Raw genomic sequence first — 22,398 nt, forward strand, 5'->3', positions numbered from 1 at the left:
TGAGTTGGTGTATGTCTGCAGTTAGTACTGAGAGCGTTGAGAGAAGGCAGAGGAGATCAATATTTTCACAGATTATCTGTCCTACATTATACTGTTACAACATACTGATAATTTTAATAAACACAGCTCTGGGAAAAAATTAAGAAACCACTAAAATGACCAGTTTCTCTGATTTTACTTGTTATAGGTAAATGTTTGAGTAAAATGAACATTGTTCTTTTATTCCATGAACTACTGACAATATGTCTCCGAAATTCCAAGCAAATATTTTGTGTTTACTTGCAGAAAATGAGAAATGGTCAAAATAACAAAAATATATGCAGCGCTTTCAGAACATAAATAATGCAAAGACAAAAAAAGTTGATATTCATTTAGAAACAACAATACTAATGTTTTAACTCAAGAAGAGTTCAGAAATCAATATTTGGTGGAAAAACCAGGAGGTTTTCAATGGGACTCAGTGCAGTGGTCTCTTCATTTTTTCCAGAGTTGTAAGTAAAAGCTATAAGAATTACATTGTGCAGCTTTAAGCTTCCTGATTCATTTTAAGAAATAAGTCGCACCAGCACACATTTCCCTGCGTTTCCGCTCAAGCAGTCCATCAACGCCTACAGCCGGTGTGCGTCCGTCCACGCGCCCGGATGGGAATCCTCAGCCGCCCCACCAGCAGGTGAGGGATGCGATCACTCGTGTTTGCGGCGCTGATTTCTCTGCAGATAGATCTGCTCCGTGAATGGTCTGCAAATACAGGAGAACAAACATGCAGTAGGACAATAAATGCGGGAAGGGAACGCTGTACCACACGGTGCCAGGAGGTTGTATGTGTGTAGCGAACCGTGGCGGAGCTCAAGGGTGCAGGAGCGTGTGATAGGAAGATGTCTCCGGGTTTCCCTTGCTGACGGGGACAATATGTGTGCAAGATATCATTTCCGTGGCACGTGGCTGACACACCTGAACCGGACTTCTGAAGAACTTGACACATTTGGAGAATGTGTGGGAGACTCATGGTTTCGTTTGATCTACAGACATATCATCTTACGAGAAATTTTAGTCACATTTGCTTACATTTTATTCTTTTGAAGGGATATTGGACACAACTAAATATGAGGAAATAATATTAGCAAGTAAGAGTACCCATGTACCTCTTAGTTTAGTAAAAGGGAACTCAGATAATCTGCTCCCAAACAGTGTTAGCTTCTGGTCCCCCTATAAATCTAAACATAGGCTTTAGAGGGTCAGAAATGAAACTGCTTGAATAAAGAAAAAAAATGTATTACTTTAGCATCCTTGCAGCAAGATTGTTTTACAATCTCTGGTAAACTCTTAAATAAACTAGCCAATTTCATAGCAAAGATCAGAAAATCCAACTTCTAAATGAGAAGGCAAAAAACTCCTCAGTTTGTAGAATGTTTGATTACTTCAAGAAAAATAAAACCATGGCTTTAGAAATTAAATTGTAACTTCTGGTTAAAGAATACATGACACGAAGGTTACAAAAAGAGAACATATTCTTCCGGCTGATATTCAGGACTAAATGGGAAAACTGGAAACGTTTCTATAGCTGTGTTACCAAGGCTAACCTGAACTAAACAAACATTGACCTACTTTTGCCACCCACAGACATCTACAGATTTATTTTCTTTTCATAATAATAAATAAAACATTGAGCTGGATTTGTTCTTTAAGTTTTTGTATTTTGAAATTCTGAGCTTTAAGACGTCAAGTGATGAATGTGAAAAACTGATTCAAATGATCAGAATTTTCCTTGCCTTTGCTTATTACACCTAATTAGGAGCAATTAGGTGTAATTGCTCCTAATTACACCTAATTAGGAGCAACTACAGAAACCAAAAGATGAATAAGTAGGAATAAAAAGTCAATTTTAATATTCACAAAGTGTTTTTTTAACCAACATTTCTCTCTCCTCCTAGATTTATGACGGTTGTGAGCTGACTGGGCTGCACGGGATTCACTTCATCACCACCTGTTCTCTGCTGGCCCCCTGCCTCTCTCACACTGGTGATTCTTACCAACTCGAATCACTGTGTGAGGTAATATTCCCTTAGCCACACACACTCATACATCTTAACTAATAGCACTACTGAGAATCAGTGAGACACACGTTAGACAAATATAGCACACGGCTCCCGTAATCAGCGCAGCGTGTGGTTAAATCTTTAGCTCCCCAGTGGGCGAAAAATGACACCGTGGCTGACCGGCGTCACAGTCGTGACCCGCTCCTGTTGCCCAATATTAAATCTTCTTACACATGGATTGCTTTAATCGGCACGAAGACTAGCGTAGCGTTGAATTTGAGATTCAATGTTGGTTTTCCTACACTTGTCGGTCAGCCTGAACGCCTCATCTTGGGAAAGCTGATTGAGCACCTTGCTGCCATTGCTGCTTGATGTTCAGAGGATGCGAGTTAAGCAAACAAGACAACCCTGATGAGGAAGGAAACAGGCAAAAGGAGTTCATGAAAAGTAATTTATTGCTCAGTATTTACATGGATACTCTGTCATTTTCTCTTAGCTTTGTTTATTATGGCTTTGCGTGTTATGTTGGTATGTTCATAAAGAATGTAGATTAGTGCTCCCTGTTCAGTGTGTCTTGGTACACTGGGCAAACACCCATATATTCTGACACATGTGCTTGTGATTGTCAGACAATATGCATGTATGAGTTAGAATGTAGTAGCAAATATACAGTCATGGTAAAAAAAAAAAAAAGACCACTCCTGTAGAGCTTCAGATTTACAAAAGTTAAAATGTAGCTAAACTCAAAGTCAATGTCTTTTAGTTGATAAACTGTAAATAGAGTTTAGAGGGTTCTATATAGGTTTTCTGTGTGAATTGTGACACTTTAGTGTAAATTTGATTGGTTCTGCAGTATTTTGCCTAAAACCATGTCAGTGCTGGTCAAATAGTCCCTAAGGAGTTGAATTTTCATGCTGGTTCTGGTGGTAGAGCTCGGTACAGGTAAAACCAAAGTAGAGATGTTTGGTTTTAATACAAAATGCCAGGTTTGGTGTAAAACCAAACACAAGCACCTCATCCCAAGTGTCAAGCCTGGTGTTGTACACATGACAGGCTGGGTCTGTTCACTAGCCATTCTGTTGACCAGTAAGTGTGTACCAAAGTAATCTAGAGCCATATGTGAGCCAATCTATTTGACAGAAGAAGCTGAGCCAAAACAGGGTCATCAATGACCTTACTCACATCAACAAAGCCATAGCAGACTGGCTCAAAAAGAAGCCTAAAGTTGTTGCAGCAGTCCAGTCAAAATCCAGACCCTAACCTCAGTTGAAATGCTTGGTTGGGACCTCAAGAGAGATTGAGGATCGTCTGTAAACCTCAATAAACGGAAATCATTCCCCCATAGCAATATGGGAAGATGTGCAGGTTAGATTTAGTCAGGTAGAATAACTAGGTTTACACACCAGACCTGATTTGGATCTAGACCCATTTCAAATCTGTCCACACTGAGTTTGAAAAACACAGAGTTTTTCAAGGTGCTTTCTTTATATCACGACTGTGCCTGCAATATATCTCAGTTTGTGATTTACATCAAACAGCTGGATGTGATGTGACTGTATGTTACCTGCTGAGTGGCAGAAACTCATTGTATTTCTCCTTACCTAAAGGTTCTTATTTTAACTTTTTTCTGTGAGCTCAGATGTGCAGAAGCAGGTCATAGCAGATTTAGGTCACATTGCACAACCAGTAACATAAAATGTACTAACTAGAAAACTTTTAACGTTCGCAAAAAGAGCCTCTAAAGAAAGACGAGATGAAAGCAAAGAGGCAGGTTTCTAAAGCCAGCCGCTCTGCTTCACATATCTTTGTCTCTGCTGACAGATTGCGAATGAATTAGGTGAAATTTGGATTGAAACGCAGTTCATTAACAGCTGGTGCTTTTTAACAACTAAGAGCTCCTCTAATTAAACTCCTGATTTTATTTTGACACAACATCAGTTAATAAAAACTACGACTTATGAAATCAGAAAACACTGTCGATGGAGAGAACTGGGATTAAGGTCAAAACTCAAAGTAACTTTACAGATTCAGTAACATTTTATGTTACCGATTTTGTCCACAAGTCAAATTCTACACTGTTTAAATGGAAATTAACTTTTATAATCCAACAATGTTGCACTGAAGCTGCAGGAGTTCAGTCAAGAGGATTAGAGATGTTTTAAAATTCAATTCCGAAAATAGAAAGCCCATTTTTACTCTGCTGAATGCTGATCTGTGAAGAGTTATTTAATCGCAGGACTACTTTGGAAACAATTTTGGTTTAAGGACTTCAGCATGTTTTCAGATTTATGAATAAAATTACTCTGCAATGGACAAGAAAAAAAATTTATTAGGACTAAAGATTACAAAATTTAATATATTTGGTTTTAGTTTGCAGTTTGGTTTTGCAGTTTGTGATCATTTTTATCACTTTTTGAAAAATAAAACCAGGAGTTGAGAAATGAAATCTTAAACTCGAGCAAAAGAATACATGACAGCTGAGGTTACAACAAGAGAACATATTCTTCCAGCTGACATGCAGGAATAAGTGAGAAAACTTTACCCGTTTCTATGGCTGTGTTGGTTGATAAGGCCACTCTGAACTAAACACAAACATTGACCTACTTGTGCCACCCACAAACGTACAGAAATATTTGCTCTTTAAATTCCTGAGGTACAAAAACATATTTTTTTAACCTATATTCGACTAATCATCACCTCTTTTCTCCTAGATTTATGACGGTTGTGAGCTGACTGGGCTGCATGGGATTCACTTCATCACCACCTTGTTCTCTGCTGGGTTCCTGCCTCTCTCACACTGGTGATACTTACCAACTCGAATCACTGTGTGAGGTAATATTCCCTTAGCCACACGCACGCACGCACGCACGCACGCACGCACCTCTTAACTAATAGTACTGTTGAGAATCAGTGAGGCACACGTTAGACAAATATAGCACACGGCTCCCTTCATTGCAGCGTGTGGTTAAATCTGGTACCTGCACATCTTCAGTTTGCATGTAGCAGCAAATAATACAGAAAATCACACTCCTTCTTAAATCTTGGTTTTGAGATATAAATAATTTTAATTAGCCACAGGGTAAAAGCGGAGTGTACAAAAAGGGAGCAAAACTTTGCACAAATTTCCTCTTTCGAGTTAATTTGAGTCCCTTGAATCTCTGTAAACTGCAAACTTCATTGTGTTTTACTGAGATTATTTTGTTTTTTTTAATGTCTTAGGGGTGTAGATGCTTTTGCGAGACTGAAAACTTGCAGGTCCGTCTGTGTTTGAATCGACGGATACAGCCTCTTCTCAAAAGCACTCAGTAACCTAAAGCAACACTTTCGGTACAGCAGGGAATTTTCTTCAGCCAACAGAAAATTGAGAAGCCTGCCAACCCAAGTCAGTCATCGAGACGTCTCCGTTTTACTGACAGAAGCAAAAATAAAAAATAAATAAAAACCTACAGCAAGCCTTACGTACACCCACACCTGTTCACAGAGCCCTCATACCACTTCTAGAACTATTGTCTGGCTGGTTTGTTTCAGTTTTGTTGCTACTTATTCTCTGTGGAGACGAACTTTAAAATGATTTCAAAATACTTATGAATCATATGTTAGAACAATAGAACATGGATTTTTTTCCCACCTGCATTTTCATGGTGGATGTCATTATTGAAGTATCTTTTTTTCTAACTCACTTTACCGGCGTGGGTTGAGTGACGTGTTGGGAGATGTTAGTGTGCCATGTGCTTACTTAAAACTTTCAATTCATTGTCCAAAACCAAAATAAACACATGTGAACACCCAATAAAACCCGGTGTGATAATCAGCTGGGGGGTTTTTCCTCCACATCTCCTGAAACAGTGCAGCTAAACAGGTGGATGCCGGTGTTACGCCAGAAAATACACAGACAGTGTTGCTTTTTCAAAATAAAGTAAATTTTAACGTTTCATGACATTTAAATTAATGTCAAACTCTGATGATGATTAATATAGGGACACAAATATAGGCTATTCTGCCCTTATGGATCAGGCACATTGTCACAAAACCCCATCTGGAACCGATACAAATATTAATAACTCTAATACATTTGTGAGAAATGACAACAAGGCTTTTGAGACTTACCCTTCGAATTTTATGGCCACTTTGTAAGCCAGGGCCACCATGGCAGTAAGGACTAACCCAACAGGACTGGCACCACTGGAGACAGAACCAGGGAGAAAAACAGAAGTAAGATAAGAGGGTATGACGACATCCCTGAGACCGAAGGAGATCCTTATTTAACTTCACTGGGACACATAGACAAGAAAAGACTTAAGAACTATCTGTCCTACATATTGCAGATGAGAAATGTGACACAGATTTCGATGGAACAACAAGATCTTTATGTGTATGTGGAAGTGATCAGAATGCAGCCGCATATGAAAAAAAAAAGATTCATTCAGTGACAACAAAAAAAATCTATAACTCATAATGGACAGGTGTGACTGACGTGCAAAAACCATTAGTTATAAAACAGCATAATTTTGGCCAAAGTAAATAGCTTTTTGTGGAGGGAGGATGTAATTTGAAAAGGATAGTTTTTGAATAAATGAAAAAAAAAGAGAAAAGTATGCTTCATATTTTGTAAATTCATTTTCACCCAAAACGTCTGGAACTATTTCGAGCAACAAGGTGGCCATTGAAAAAACATGGAGCAAGAAGTGATTTGCCAGTGAAAGGAATAGTTTCAATTCTTAAAAAAAAAAAAAATCCCATTCTTTAAAGAGTTTGTGATCTGTAATGAGTCACTTGACAAAACACATTCACAGTATCATCAGTTTTTTTATATCACTAAAGATTATTATTTGTTCCTGGAGTCCAGAGGTAAAGCTACCTTGGTTCTTTAAATGCTTCTCTGGATTCTTTAGTGACTTTTTGGATGAGCTGTTTAAATTAACCACTCGGGTTGATTTTTGAGTCCTCTGGCCACTTCACCAATGTTCCATCTCAAACGGGTCTCACTAACTGTGTTTCCATCAATGTGTTTTTATGCGCATTGTGAAGTATCACATTACAAAAGTTTGTAAAAAAAAAAAAAAGTTTGTCAAAATTCCAAATAACTTCCTCCCTCATCCACTGGTGAATCTGTGCCTTACCAGAGGAACAAAACTCAGAAAAATGGTTAAGTTCAAACCTCCGACTCAGAGGTTTGATGTAGGGATGTACATCAGAGGCAATAACGACAAATGAGTGGGTGAATGAATGTGATATCGTGTTTTTCCAGACGCAGTAAAAGGCTCTTATTATTTTTTTAGTGGATGTAGTGCATGGCTGCTGTTTAGTGCAGCCATGTGTAGCGTCAACGTCAGATGAAATTACGTTTTGCGTAGCCTGGTTGATTTGCTCCAAACCAGTAGATGGAAACATGGCTAATTTGAATTTTCTTTTTTCTTTTTTTTCCCCCTTCTTTTGTAACATTTTTCAATTTAACTCACAATTTGCATGACAGTTTAATTCTTTTTCCAAGAAAGTAAATTAAGACCGGAGCTTTTTAAAGATGGCCAAAATCAGCTTACTCTTCATGGATTAGATACTAGCGTTAGCCTTAACAGAAAATGTGAAGGCTATTGCTGGCTGTCTTAGCTGGTCACCAGTTTAGCAGATGGTTTTAGTAGGTGACAGGTCAGCCAACTCACTACAGGCACGAGGTCGGCATGGTAACTTGTTTCACAGATAAATTGTGCAAGCAGAACGACTCTGAAAGTTGCTTTAGTGTGGGTAAAGGTCATAATAACAAACAAAGTAATCTTTGCAGAAACCCCTAACCAAAATCAGCAAACCAAAAATACAATAACTCCTTGTCTAACACAAACATTAAGATGTCTGCAGCCAATGCTCTCCTAAACAACATCCAGGCCAAACGTGTGGCAGAAGATCAGGCTGCAGGCTGAGGGAGATGAGTGGCTCTGCTGCTCTGCAGCGTTGCTATCTATGTTCCCTAAATCAGCAACTGTCATCAGTCAGCTGCGGCACACATCGCTGTCATGTGTCCACATCTCAGATTGTACAGATTAACATAAACAAAGGCCATTAAGGCTCATAGTGTATGGATTTTGGGGAGAACAAGGAACACCAATCAACCTGCCTGTTAATGCCTCCAAAGTTCACCTTTACATTGAGAAGTAGATGATAAACTCTACATCCAGTTGCTGTTATTCCCTTTAGTTTGAAGCAGAATTGGCGGTAAAATATCTGCTGATCAAGACTCATGTAACGGAATCCAAAAGGGGTCTACCCAACATGGGAACAGCAAAACTGCTGGGATGCAGCCGTGTAACTTTTTGTAGCTCTTCAAAAATCAACCAGCAGTACACGATGCCTAAACAGAGGTGCAGGAACTAAAGGAATTTGAAGATGCAATGAGAGAAGGGGAAGACATGCGGCAAATCTCACCAGGCCAGGAATCAAACCTGTGACCACCGCCACGAGGACTAAGGCCTCAATACGTGGGTTGTGCTTTGCCTCTGCGCCACAACAGCACCCAAGACCAAGCAACTTAAAAGTAACTTTTCAACAAGATATAGAGCAGAGGTGCCCAAAGTCGGTCCTTGAGGGCCGGCATCCTGCATGTTTTAGTTCTCTCTTTGGTTTAACGCACCTGGATCAAATGACGGCTCATTAGAGGCCTAAGAAGAACAGTGACATGCTGAAAAGCTTGTTATTACCACCAGGGAGAGAACTGAAATGTGCAGGATGCCGGCCCTCGAGGACTTTGGGCACCCCTGATATAGAGGCTCGTTTTAAGTCAATAATTTCTTAATATTGATGAAAATGTACTTGTTCTATTGGCAGTTGAATTAGCTTATAACCTAAAATGTCTTGTTACAAGTTAAATAATCTCCCATTGGAATAAGTAGTTCTTCATCAGTATTAAGGAATTATTGACTAAAAACAAGCCTCTAGATCACAGGTGTCAAACTCCAGGCCTCGAGGGCCGCTGTCCTGCAGTTTTTAGATGTGCCACAGGTACAAAACACTGGAATGAAATGGCTTAATGACCTCCTCCTTGTGTAGATCAGTTCTCCAGAGCCTTACTGACCTAATTATTCTAGTCAGGTGTGGTGCAGCAGAGGCACATCTAAAAGTTGCAGGACAGCGGCCCTTGAGGACTGGAGTTTGACATCCCTGATCTACAGCTTGCTAAAAAGTTACTTGTAACTACAGTACTGTAGGTATTTCAAGTCTGCCAAGATATTTGCACTAGAAACTAGACCAAAACTACTTGATACTGCATTGATACTATAATATTAATGCAGACATTGGTACAATACATTTGCATTTAAAGTGTTTTCACATGACTTTGATTTCTATGTCAGCGATGGAACAGCTGCGATTACATTCCTCTCATGGCTTCAGTCAGCTTCAGATGTTATGCACAACATTCGCCTCCCACTTATTCAGACGGACCAATCTGACGCCATGAGTCAGCGGACCTCGTTTCATGGTTTCTTTGTGCTACTGACCCACTTCCAAACCCCCGTTAGTACAAATATTATGACCAAACCTGGTCGCCGCCGGTTGACTTGATTGTGCCACGTTATGTCCATTTAGTTGACAGAAACACTCCCTGAATTTCCACTTCCGCTTGGAAAGCGGCAAGGAAGTGACAATGGAACTGAAATCCTATTTAAAAGTTGCCCCTTTCATTTTCTTTCACGCTGTGTGACTCAGTGTGATTCTCAGTACAAGCTCATTATCACCTGATCCAGAAACAGCAGAGCTCCCACTTTGGGGAAAGGCAAATTAACAAAATGTGACATTAGAATTTTATTATTCTCCCATTGATTTGTATGTTATTTTTGGTATAAGTAATCTCATGTAACTTTTTTATGGAAAAGAATGTCTTAGAACATAAATGAACATACAGTCATCACCATCCCAAAATAATGGTCAATTTTTAGCCAATAGTGATCTTTTTTTTCTTGCCCAAAATATTTTTTAGAAAGACAAAGGTGATTTTTTTTCTCTCCTAAAATTCCAACTTTAGCACAAAAAAAAAGACTTAGGCCATTATTTTAAGAATGTGACAATACATAGTGTCTGAATATGTCAACCAGTCGATCATAAGCTGGTTGACCTTTCTGTTTTTATTTCAGAATTTTTGCCCGTGCAGCCGACGACACGCGGAGAAGCATGAGTTGGATAAGAATCAAGCAAAACTACAACGGTACAAAATGGCAAGTGGAGCAAAATGATCTTTACTTGCTTGTTACTTTAGTTATCAGGAAACAAATGGAAAATTTCCAAATTTAATGACCTCAGGATCTATCACCAACAAGAAAAACAACTATACCCAGAGGGACATTTTAACACTAAAAGGGCAATAGCCATTGTTGTCAAAACGACAGTGATTTACTAGCGCTGATCAATACTATCAATACTACAAAACACTCCTTTTTCTCCAGCCAATCAGATTCCCAATCAAGCCAGTGCTTATGTAGCTGCGCACCAACATGGTAGCCCAGAGTGTGAGGGCGTGATGTGGCCCAGAGCGCAGAGTGATCTTTGTTCCGTCTCTCTCGGAGACCCCACCACATGATGAATGTCTCTGATACAACTGACCACAGCTGTAATGGACTCAGCGAAGACGGTTTTAATAAAACAAACCTTTCAAAAAGGAGCAAAGTAGAGTGAAGGGAAGGGGAGGGGGTGCGCAACAACTAAAAACCAAGGTGATTGTAGAATTTCCACAACATCACTCAACATCTGAATACTATATACTAGAAAGCTACAGTAGGTTCTCTTATGTTTTTATGCTCAATTTGCCAGGGAAACCCAGACATTAACATAAATCATTTTGGAAAACTGAGTAATTATGGACTTAATTGTATGAACTATAAGCCAAGCCAATTTAGAATGTACTTCACTGTGTTATAGTTTCTGAGAGTCTGCTGTGAATTAGGCTTTTAATAACAGATCTATTTTAATTAGATGCATTTTATCAGCTGTGATGTCTGTTGGACATCATAAGGTAAGGCTTCACCAGATGCTCCACATTTCAAAGTGTCACCACAAAACAGATCAATTACAAAACCCTTCTGTTTACAAATGAAGTACTTTAACTTAAATTTTCCTACATTTTGAAAATAAAATTAGATTATTGCAAATGTAGTTCTGAAAATGATTGTTTACTGGACATGTTGGTACTAATACCTGTTGGCTAAAAAATAAAGCCCTACTTCACCAGTTTGTTGACATAATCTAAAAAAAAATAATCAAATATTTAGTCACTAAATGGAAAAACATGAAGCAGCTATATTTAGATTCCATTTGATATACACTGCTCTGTTCAGCTTGTCTTAATGCAACATTTTCAGTACATTTTCTAACAGGTGTGGGCTCATTTAGTGGCCAGTTCGCACAAACAGGAGAGAAAAAGCTGATGGGTTTCGAGGGCTAACAGAGAGGCTTTTATCTTTCTACAGCCTCAAGCCATTCACTCAAAGTAAGCAAAAACGCTCCTAAGGTTATTCTTTATTAGTGATAACATGATTTAGAAAATTAATTCAATGAGAAATTTAAGTAGTGATAAAAAGCGTGTGGGAAGAACATGCAAACTCCATTCAGAAAGACAATGCAAACCCAGGACCTTCTTGTTGCAAGGCAACCGTGCTACCAACCACAAAACTGTGCAGCCACAATTTCTTTATACAATTAAAAAGATGTCTAAAATCACTAAATGAGGTTATTCGCAAAATTTAAAAACCGGCCAACGTATTACAGAAAGGACATCTGTCCAACTAAAGTGACTTCATTTTCTCACCATTTGAATAGCCATTTATCCTGTCCTTGATGGTTATTGTGGACTTTGTTTAGCATTATAAGAATTGAGATTCATTGTAGCAACAACAAACTCAATGTGATGATGCTTAAAAATCCATAAACACACACAAAAAAAAGCATTGTTGTAATTGTCACTCCACCAGATTGACGTAGCTTCTTCGTCTAGCACTGTTGTTAGCTTGTGTGTTAGATTTATGGCCACACCAGAAACGGGAATACAAAGGTTCCAACTCGGGACTTTAGTATGTTTAAAAATTATAAAAGTGATTAATCACTTTTATAATTTTTGCGCCTTAAAATCTATGTAATTAATTAATGGAAACTAACACGTTAAAGTTCTGGCACTAGTATAAATCAATATTTTCATGTACTGCAGGTGTTCTTCCTCTGTCCTGTTTTGTCGGTCACGTATCTACTTCCTGTTGGTGATGCCTTCCATAATTTCGAGATCAAATTTAATTTTGACACAAATGATATCCAACTTTACATTTTCTTTAAGCCCACTACAGACCCTCTTACCTACAAAGCCTCTAAAAGGTTTTCACTCCCATGGCAGTTTCCCCTTTTCACTGTTTTTATAAATGAAATCTTAGGCCATGTTGCTTAGCATTTTGGGAAATATTTACAAAATAATAATAGCTATTACTACCTGAAGTCCCTGCGTTTAATCAAATTACTTTAAATTATTGTTATTCAATTCATTGTTCTTTCTCGACTCAAAGTTTTGGTTTGACTATGCACACAATGAAAAAGAAAATTTGTGAGGGTTTTAATACATTTTACAACGATGCTACTAAGTATGAAGTTTTGCATTTAAAACTGAGCAAGCAAGAAAAAGGAGAGACATTTGAAAATAGCAACATTAAGTAGAGGTGTAAGAAAGCGTCCCTAATCCAGACTAGTCTTAACAGCAATGAGGAGGGGAAAAAAGTGATGAAGAAGAGAGAGGGGGAAAGGAGACTCGCAGCTTTTATTAGTCTGGTTCATCAACTCCATAAAAGCTTGCCTAGCAACCACACACTCTAATCTCCCAGCCGTGTTGTCACAGTTGCCATGGAGACTGGGGCCACACGTAAAACTTATTTTACCTTGCTACGTTTTTCAGCCATGATTTGCAACTCGGAGAACAACAGCAAGTGCCATTTTTAGGTCGGGAGTTCATCAATTATGCGTGCGCTCTCCTCATTTAGAATGCCGTCTGACGTACGACGGTGCCGTTCTGGCCGGCCAAACGCATCAACTCTGCTGGAGTTTCATCGTCTCGGGGCGGCAAACTTTCAAGGTGGTGATTCACAGCGAAATGTTTGCAACAAGAACATCGGTAGAAAGCTGGCAACATTTACTGTACTTACATGAGCGCGAGGCCGAGGTAGTTGGCTGTGCTGCCCCAATACATCGGGTTCTCTACGACGCTGAAGGGGAAACCGGTCACCTTCTCATCCATCAGGATGCCAAAGTAGTCGCCTACACAAAAAACACAGAAACATTGGATTAAAGGATTTCTTTAAAACAAACAAAATCACAAACAGCTAAATGACAACAAAGTTCAACTGGATTTTTATTTACTTTTTTGATGTTTTGACTGAACGTTGAATTCCGTCAAATGTATTTTTAATGGCGATGATCACGTAAAAACAGTTTTACATTTATAACGCTAGCAGCACTCTGGAAGCATTATTTTCTCTTATGCATTTGTTTTGGGGTGTGTGTGTGTGTGGGTGTGTGTGTGTATGTTCCATCTCTACTTGGCACTATTTAGAGATGGATTGGGAAATCGTCTGCTGACCGATTAGGGCCCATTTTAAGCCTGGCCGGCCTTACCAGTGACCAGTCAGCTGGAAAGTGTTCAGCAGGAAGGATTTTAAAAAGGCAGTTTTGGGCTCTTTGCACCTGCCGCACTGACGTCACAACCGCATGCGCAAATGCGGCTCTCTTTTTTCCGCTTTGAGTTACCATGACAGCTAGAAAAGACAAAGTCTTATTTCAGACGCAAATAAAACAATACTATGAACATTGTTGTCTTCCTAATATAATGGGCTGTTAAGTTTTCATGGATTTCAAACGGTCCTGAATTAAGAAGACGATGGTTTGTAAATATTCGTCGCTACCAGTTAAAGCTAACGCCGCACAGCAAAGTTTACAGCCTTCACTCCGGATCAACTTCTTCAGCCTAAAGAAGAAGGTAAAGGAGCTTCCTGTGTTATTACCATGGACTCACTTCTGTATTCAGCCTGAACGAGAGTTTATGGGAACCAGAGAGCAGACCAGAGCCAGACAGCCGAGCTACTGATCTGCCTGTACACACTGCTGTAAACACCGTCCTGCTTCACAAGAAGCATGCAAAACTAATAAAGCGAAATAACACGGAGACCTTCAGGAACACGGCCATATTTTTCTAAAAGCAACAACTCTGAACCTGAACCGTCAGCTGAACTAGAATTCCGACACCAGAGCTGCTCTACTGCTAAGCAATGGGCTTGTTGTTCCTCAGGCTTCAGAAACAAAAAGCCTGAACCGTAAAATCCACCGTTACTTGGTCTCTGACACTAACGACAATAAACACATGTAATATACTTGAAAATAAGGTAAAAAACATTGTCCGTTAATGAATGATGAAAAATGTTTATATACTTAAATAGCACATTTTTACAAGAAAAATGTCTAGCATAAGCTAAAGCTAATGTTAGCCACAAAGTTTAAAGAAAGTAAAACTCACCTTCGTATCTGTGTATAACGAGGCGAACATCTTAAAACCTTTCTCCAGCTACTTGTTGGGGCTTCGGATCGATGTACATCATTAATTGTTACCTTGGACAAGCCCTGCAAATACCCAGTGTAAAGAGCCTTTTTCAATAGATCGGAAAACATTGAGCCGCTTTTCCCCGGACGCGGAAGCTGAGGTGCAAAGAGCCCATTTTAGTATGGAGACACATCTGCTGCCAACCTGAACAGGCTTTCAAAGAAGTTCAAAAGAAGTCAGTAAAGTTGCTGCGTTTTATCCTTTTGCGTTTTCTTCTTCTATCGGTTACGGAACGTGCTGCCCTTTAAAAATGTGGCTCATCTTTGAAAATTTCACTCACTGCACGTTTTCGTACTATAAGCCTGGAAAGTACATTATTCGAAATCACTTTCAGACATAGCCTAACCTAAAGGTGCTGCTGTAACCCTTAAACTGCATCCCGGTTATGTTTTTATTAAAAAACAAAACACTAATCTGCCATGTTTTGCTTCTCATCTGATATTTTACACAATTCGTTTGGTTGCTAATATCTTCATTGAAAGTCAAAATAAAGTGAAAGATTGAACATCTTTAACAGCAGAGATTGTATTTCTAAGTCAGTCATGTGAAGATAAAGTTAGTTAAGATGTTTATTTGCGGTTAGCGTCGTTGGACATGAGGTCAGCTGAACTAGGACACTCCTCACTGCGGCTCCTACACCCACCACATTTTGCTATGCAATCAATTCCCAGTGTTGTGCCCAGGCAAACACAAATGTTATCTGACCCAGTTGTTGTGATAAGGGCAACAGGATGTGCACATTTGAATATTTCTCTTATGCCTCCCCTGCCCACCTACATAGAAATATTCACATTCACACACACACACACAAACACACACGCAGCAGGTAAAAAGCCACTGAATTATGCATTTGTTGCTGTTGGCCCCGTTTTCTGTCAAATGGAGGCCAGTAATGTCCGGATTACATAACGCCTTTTCATTATATATGCTCTTTCTTAACAGCACAGAAAGCGCGCAGAAGAAAGGTGATTATATAAGCGTAACTGCTTGGCATTCAGCGGACGCCCAGATTCACCTGGCCTCCCCACAATACAGCCAGCCTCGATTGTTCTGACCCGCAAAGTGACGACTGGCATTTCATTCAGATCTGGGAGACAATCGCGACTTTAACGATGTTGTTTTTGCTGCTTTACTGTTGCACAAGCATATATATAAAAAAAAAAAAAGCGGCCAATAAAGCAGCATCCTGACTTCAATTAAACTGGAAAGTTGCCTTTGCTCCTGCGCCATGCAGCTTAAATCTTCAGGTCACTCGTTTAATGAAGAACATGTCCTGAATGTCCTGTGCTTAAATGTCACAGGAGCTGAAAAGAAACCTTCAGACGAAGCCCATGCTCACACCGAGCAGAACCGAGCGGTGGATTGGGAATCTGGTGAATGGAAGCCCATTTGCTGACGGGTTTTAGAGGGAATGGGCCGACAGCCTGTGATGATCAGACACTTGATTACCTTGTATCAAATGTGGCTACAAAAGATCATAATTTGTCCACAAATGAGAATATAAGAATATAATATAATGAGAATATAAACCATAAAGCACTCCGTCAAGTGTTGTCTCGCAATACTGGGTTTGACATCACAATTCTTAAATTAAAGTGTCCAGACTTTAATTTGAGAATTGTTACTTTTCATCCACCTTAGAATTATGACTTCTTTCTCACAATTCTGATTTTTTTTCTCCACAAATTCTGAGTTAAAGTCAGACTTTTATTTCTGAATTCTGACTTTGTTATCAAATTTCAGATTTTTATATCAGAATTGTGATTTTTTTTTCTTCTCAGAATTTGTACTTTTTCCCCATCTCAGAAATTAGATTTTTTCCACACAATTCTGGGGTTGAAGTAAACTTTTATCTCAGAATTCAGACTTTAATCTTAGTTCTGAAATCTGAGATTTTAATCTCAGAATTGTCTTTAATGTCAGATTTTTTTTAACTCCCCCCCCCATCTCAGAATTCAGACTGTTTTCCTCATCTTTAATTTGAGACTTCTGATTTCAGTCTCAGAATTTTTTCTTTTTTCCATCTCGTAGTTCGAACGTTTTCCTCACATGAGATGATAAAAGAGAAAAAATATATATTTCATGTTCATTTTGCCAACAGACAGAAACCTTCGTGTTTAATTTTTCAAGTGAAATTCTCTTCAGAATTAAGGTGCAGGATCGTGCAACAAACAGCAGTATCGACAGTTTTGTGTTTTTAACCACCATCGGCTGAAGCAGTGGAATTTAGTACCATGACCTAAAGATAAAAATCAATTGTTGCTGCGTTGTTGTTTCTATTGTGACTTGCTGTAAAATGAATTGCCCGTCGAGACATGAAAGAATCTGAATCTTTGCCTATGGATACTTTTTGCTCTGACTTGTCCACTTTCCTCAGTTTTTTGGAAACGTGTTGCTCTTTGGTTCTCCGTAGGCAAACTTCTGGTTTCAGCCCTACCTTGTCTGTTATACTTTGACTTGGCACACGTGTGTTTCCGTAATTTCAGAGCCTTTTTATCCTTGAATGACTCATCATTTGGAGTACAAGACATCATGCTTCTAGCTAAAAGGCTGGACCAGTTGTCTTTCCACATGCGCCACCTTTTACTGGGGACGTAATTTTCTACTCCTAAAATCGCCATAATTACACCGGAACAAATACAACCTTTTTTTTTAACTGCTTCCTGCTGTTCTTTCATTCACAATCACCTGCACTTGTTTCTATAAATATTTAAATGGTCGCTGCAGTGCATAATTGCGACATCTTCTCTTGTGCCATCCACTCCCCCACTTCTTCCAATCTCCACTGTAAATGGTGCGTTCCAGAGATGCAAACATGGAGGACTCCTGTTCCCTTCTGTTGGTTCTCCTGTCTGAACCCAGTGAAGGACATGGGCGAGGCAGGAAAAGCATGGGGCAGTCAGTCTGGGTCATTTATGAGTCTCTCCCACTCAGGTCCCTGACCTACAATCTACATATCAAGAATTAGCAAGTGGTCATTGCTGCGGCACTCGTGTTTGTTTGCAATGATGCCAGAATGTTTTCAGCAGGACAAGACAGAAAATCATCACAATGAGCAAGTACTCACACTGAACACACTGACATGCATTTGTCAAACTAAAAGAAAGGATATTTTCTTAGAATAGAAAGAAGCTAATTAGCAATTGGGAAAGAAAATGGAATACATGAATAATAATAGGGAGAATAATAAGTGAAAATACATTCTAAAATCAAGCTGGAAATAAATATTAGAGCTCTTAAGGCATACAGTTAATTATTACCCTCTTTTGTTTAGTTAATGTTGATTAAAAATGGAGGCTATGAAGATTATTGTTGAGGTTTTTAAATAAAATAAAATAAAATAAAAAGTTAAAATAGCTAAAATCTTCATTTTTCTAAGGAGTGAAAGTTAGTGACAGATGGGAGTCCACTGTGTTAGTTTTGGTATCACGTCTAAAAGTCGTGCTACAGAACGTTGCACTGCATTCTCTTAGCTTACATGTGGACCATCAGGTCCATATGGATATTTTTCATATAAATATGTGTACCGTTACACTCTACATTTACTGTCAGAAACGACTTGAAATTTACCTAAAAACGTCCCAGTGAAGCCCAGAGCGAGAAAACTGCTGACCACCAGAACCGTTCCCATCACTATAAGGGAGATCCCGACGTAGAAAACATCCGTCCGCTCCATCAGCGCCCATCTGGCCTGGGTCTTCATCACCACCGTCATACTGCACAGCAACAAAGATGAGGCATAACTTTATTTACTGTTCTACACTGACACAGCGTACCATGTTTTAGTCTCCTTTGTTGAATATTGACATTGAAAGAAATCATCAGTCAGTTAAAACTGAAAAAAAGGGAAAGTTATGCAATTTGATGTGAACCACATAAAACAGTTTACAAAACTTACAATGGACAAGAAGCATCACAATAAACAACATTTTCAATGTAAGAACCAATCATTAAGATTGTCTATTGAAGCAAAAATGAAGTTTTTCTCTTTACTTCATTTACCTCTTTGCTTCTCTTCACCCCCAGCGGGTAAAGAGAAGCAGCTTTGTCATCCATTGCTGTTTGTGGATGTTGCTTGTGCATCAGATTTACAGGCACACCAGAAACGTGCAACTACAAAGGTTCTGGCCGGAACCTTTTGCATGTAAAATAAATAAATAAAATCATAATAATAATTGCATTCAAATTTTAATGTGGCAATGTGATATAATTACTAAACCTACAAGACTTTGGGGTTAGAACAAAAATATATCAGTAATTGGTCAACATAAAGACAGAGCTAGACCCAAGCTGTCCTTGTTTGGCTGTTTTCTGGATAATATATCCAAAATTTGCTTTTGTAAAAATGCCATGCACATCTTCTGATCCCGACTGAAACACATGATCAGGTGTGCTTACATCAATTTGATGACAGAACAACATTATAACTTGCAAAGCTCAAAAAAGTCAATTTTGCATGATACTGACTATTTATAGACCCTCAGAAATGAAGCAGGTGCACCTTGTTCCATCACTGCATATCCACTCAATAAACACGCACCTCTAAAATAATTAATTGACATGAGATTGAACACCGCATAAGCACTGCACTGCAGATCAAACACACGCCGCTACTTCTTAACTGAACAAGTGGAATCTGTCTCTTTGATGCAAAGAACAACAAGCCAGTTGCACACCTGCAGCAGGTGCACACCCTGCCAAAAGACCAGAGCTACATTTCCATGACTCTCCACAGTCTCCTCTTAATGCATGTTCTGTTTTGTGCGTGAAAGTGTGTTCGCTGAATTCGGAGGGAAAAAGAGAGTGCTTGTTTACCGGAGTGCATTTTAAAGTTGCTTGACGTCACTCTTGATTGCTCTCTCCGGATGATGCGAGGGTCGTGGGTTGTGTAAGTGCAGTCATGCAGTAAAAGCATTTTCATTTTCTATCTGGTGCTCGGATCGAAAGCGCACAGAGGGGTCGGTGACTGCTTTAAAAGGGGCTCCGTTTGGTTTTGGCGATGCCTTTTTGAAAACATGCTACCTCCGAACGCATTAAGCACTAAACTCTGGAGGATTTGCTGCTGGGATTCAGTTTGTTTTGGAGCTCAGAGCAACACAACACTGTAGTGATGAAGAAATTTTGAAGTAACTGACAGGATGCGCATTTCTTATTAGTCTTATTAGACTTATTAGTCTATGCAACCATCATATGCGTATGATAGTTGCATGGAAAAGTGCAAGACACAAAATTAATCCATTACCAATGCTTTAGCCAAATGTATTTATGTTTGTGTGTGTGTGTGCATGCGGGCGTGTTTGTGTGGAGTCCATCATGAGTTCAGTTAAAGTGGTCTAGGGCTGAAATGATTCCTCGAATGATTCCAGTGCCTCGATTATTAAAATTCCTCGAGGAATATTTACCTGCCTCGAAGCTTCGTTAATTTAGGTTTAATTATTTAGCACACCGTGTTCCAGTGAGCTAAATAATAAATAATAATAAACATTACTTGGGTTGCGTGGAGCTCAGACTTCCGCCTCTGAGTTGTTGACGAAAGCTAAGTGTTAGTGGCATAACGTCCAATTTTTAAGTTCGGCCCGTGGGGATTTTATTGATTGATGATAGTGTCCGGCTTTTCATCGTGTTTTGGGGACCAATACGCATCCTTAAAATGACTGGCGCGATGCCTGGAGTACAACAACTTGAAATTTTTGTAAGAAAACTATAAATATTTAACGGTGTCCTCATTTTTTGCTCGGACAGTTTGTGGCTGTGAATATTCGAGTGGTGAACAGTGAACAGAAATTACTGAGTCTGGTCTGCGAACCGACATATCAATCAGTTCTTGTTATGAAATGGCTTGTTTAACAATGACTTACAATTCCACAAATATCTGTAATACTGCAGCTGCCAGGCTCCAAAGGTTTAACTACAAACACTGATGACTTTAAAAAAGAAAAATTATTTAGAAGCTTTTACAACAGAAGAATAAAATGTAGGCCTCTAGAGCTACACAAATTAATAGTAGTATCAAGGGAAACAGTGTAGAGAAAACATGTGTTAGAGCCAAACTTCAAAAATATATATATGTTTTATAATAGTTTTACAACATTAATAATTATTCCTGTCTAGTTCTGGTAAACAAACCAACAGATTTTATTACAACTTTTCAGATATTCTCCTCAATATCTTGAATCAACGTAATTAAATACTTTTAATCTAAATGCACTCTGTTTCACTTTCTACTTGGTTTAAAGTGTCTCTTCTGCTTTATCAGCTAAATATGATCAATTGTTGCTTATTTATGTCGACACTTCCCTAAGCTTTTCTAAATCTGCTTTACAAACCTAAGTAGCCCGCCGCTTTTAGATTACGCAAAACTGAACAGGTTGTACAGTTGTGAGTCCACATTCATATGTGGGGAGCAGTGAGCAGCATTTTACTTGGGGGCCTAAAATGGCTCCCGTGTGAAAACTAGGTTTGGGGTTAATTGGAGAAAACTGGGTTACGGGGTCTGTGCTGTGACTCTTATGGCGCGCTTCCTTTGTTAAAGGTGACCAGGAAGTGAAATGTGATGTGGCGCATGTTGTTGTACCACGTCAGACACAAAGAGCCACTGCTGGGCAGACTGTTGAATAACACGGTCTGGACAGGTGCACTGCTGGGATTTGGATTAGAAAAGAGGTCTGGTAGGATGGGGACGGTGGGCAGGTGGTCAGCGGTTGTAAATGGATGAATCACCATAACAGTGGACAATGAGTCGGTTCTAATGTAAGAACAATTTCAGACGAGTATTCATGTAACCACAGCAGTTCCACCAGATTATGGCAAATTACGAAAAAGGCTATACATATTCAATGCTGTTTTTGAACCATTCAGGAAGAGAGAGAGGGAAAAAAAAGTCTAGTTGTAGAAATAAATAGAGATACGAGGAGGAAGAGGAGGAGGCGTGGGAAGGCCAAGGTAGAAAGCTTTGGTTTGCGAGTCAGTTCTCTTTAAAACACAGAACAAAAGGAAAGTTGTGTTGCTGTGGTTTCACAGCAACATTTTCTGTCTTTTCAAGGTTTCAACAAGCATTCTGGAACCATTCCGTACCTAATTTCTTTGGATGAAAATGGGGGCCAACTTTTGAATAACAAAAATGTAACTGTCAAATATATAACAATTTTATAATTTAAATCACAGTGCTACAGTGAATATTTGTCCTCCTTCAGATTTCTTTTGTCCTTTGCATATAAATGTTTCAGGCCACCAACCTACTTTTAGTTTCAGAAAGAAATAGGCTTAGTAGAAAAAGATTATTAATACTAAACAGAAACATTCACTCAATTTTACCTGTAGATTTTTTTTTTGAAGTTCTGTAGATTGAACCTGTATAAAAAGAAAGTATGCTTAAAGATCTTAAAAATCAACACATTATTCCCCAACTTACGGAGCATCAAAAACAGTTGAGAAAGAAAGTTACTGATATCTGTCAGTTTTAGAAAATGTAAAGAAGGCTTTAGGTGATCAGAAAACCATTATCCACCAAAAAAGAAAACATGAAATGGTGGTGAGAGAGTCCAGCTTACCAAAATTACTCCAAGAGAGCACTAACAATTACAGGATTTAACCACAAGGAGACATCAATGGGAGAGTTACCAGAAATAATAATAAATAAAAAAACATTTGCAAAGAAATAAAAAGCAGTCTGATCATCCTCGAAATGTTTGGGGGAATATTTTGTGTGCTAATGTGCTAATGAGTTCTTTTTTTAAGCACAGCATTTGCAAACAA

At 38.9% G+C, this 22,398-nt stretch overlaps 1 protein-coding gene across 1 annotated transcript in view; it reads right to left on the reverse strand.

Moving 5' to 3' along the window:
* Nucleotides 1-417: 417 nt before the first annotated feature.
* pemt (phosphatidylethanolamine N-methyltransferase) overlaps nt 418-22,398 on the reverse strand; it is a 64,116-nt gene continuing 42,135 nt past the window's right edge. The window contains exons 4-7 of the mRNA XM_005807355.2: nt 18,214-18,359; nt 13,196-13,307; nt 6,144-6,218; nt 418-738 (exon numbers count right to left, since the gene is read on the reverse strand). Of these exons, the coding sequence (XP_005807412.1) occupies nt 684-738; nt 6,144-6,218; nt 13,196-13,307; nt 18,214-18,359 (388 nt within the window). The 3' untranslated portion in view covers nt 418-683. The remainder of the gene's footprint in view (nt 739-6,143; nt 6,219-13,195; nt 13,308-18,213; nt 18,360-22,398) is intronic.

This window comes from Xiphophorus maculatus, chromosome 10 (genome assembly GCF_002775205.1).
Source record: "Xiphophorus maculatus strain JP 163 A chromosome 10, X_maculatus-5.0-male, whole genome shotgun sequence".
In the NCBI taxonomy this organism is placed as follows: domain Eukaryota; kingdom Metazoa; phylum Chordata; class Actinopteri; order Cyprinodontiformes; family Poeciliidae; genus Xiphophorus; species Xiphophorus maculatus.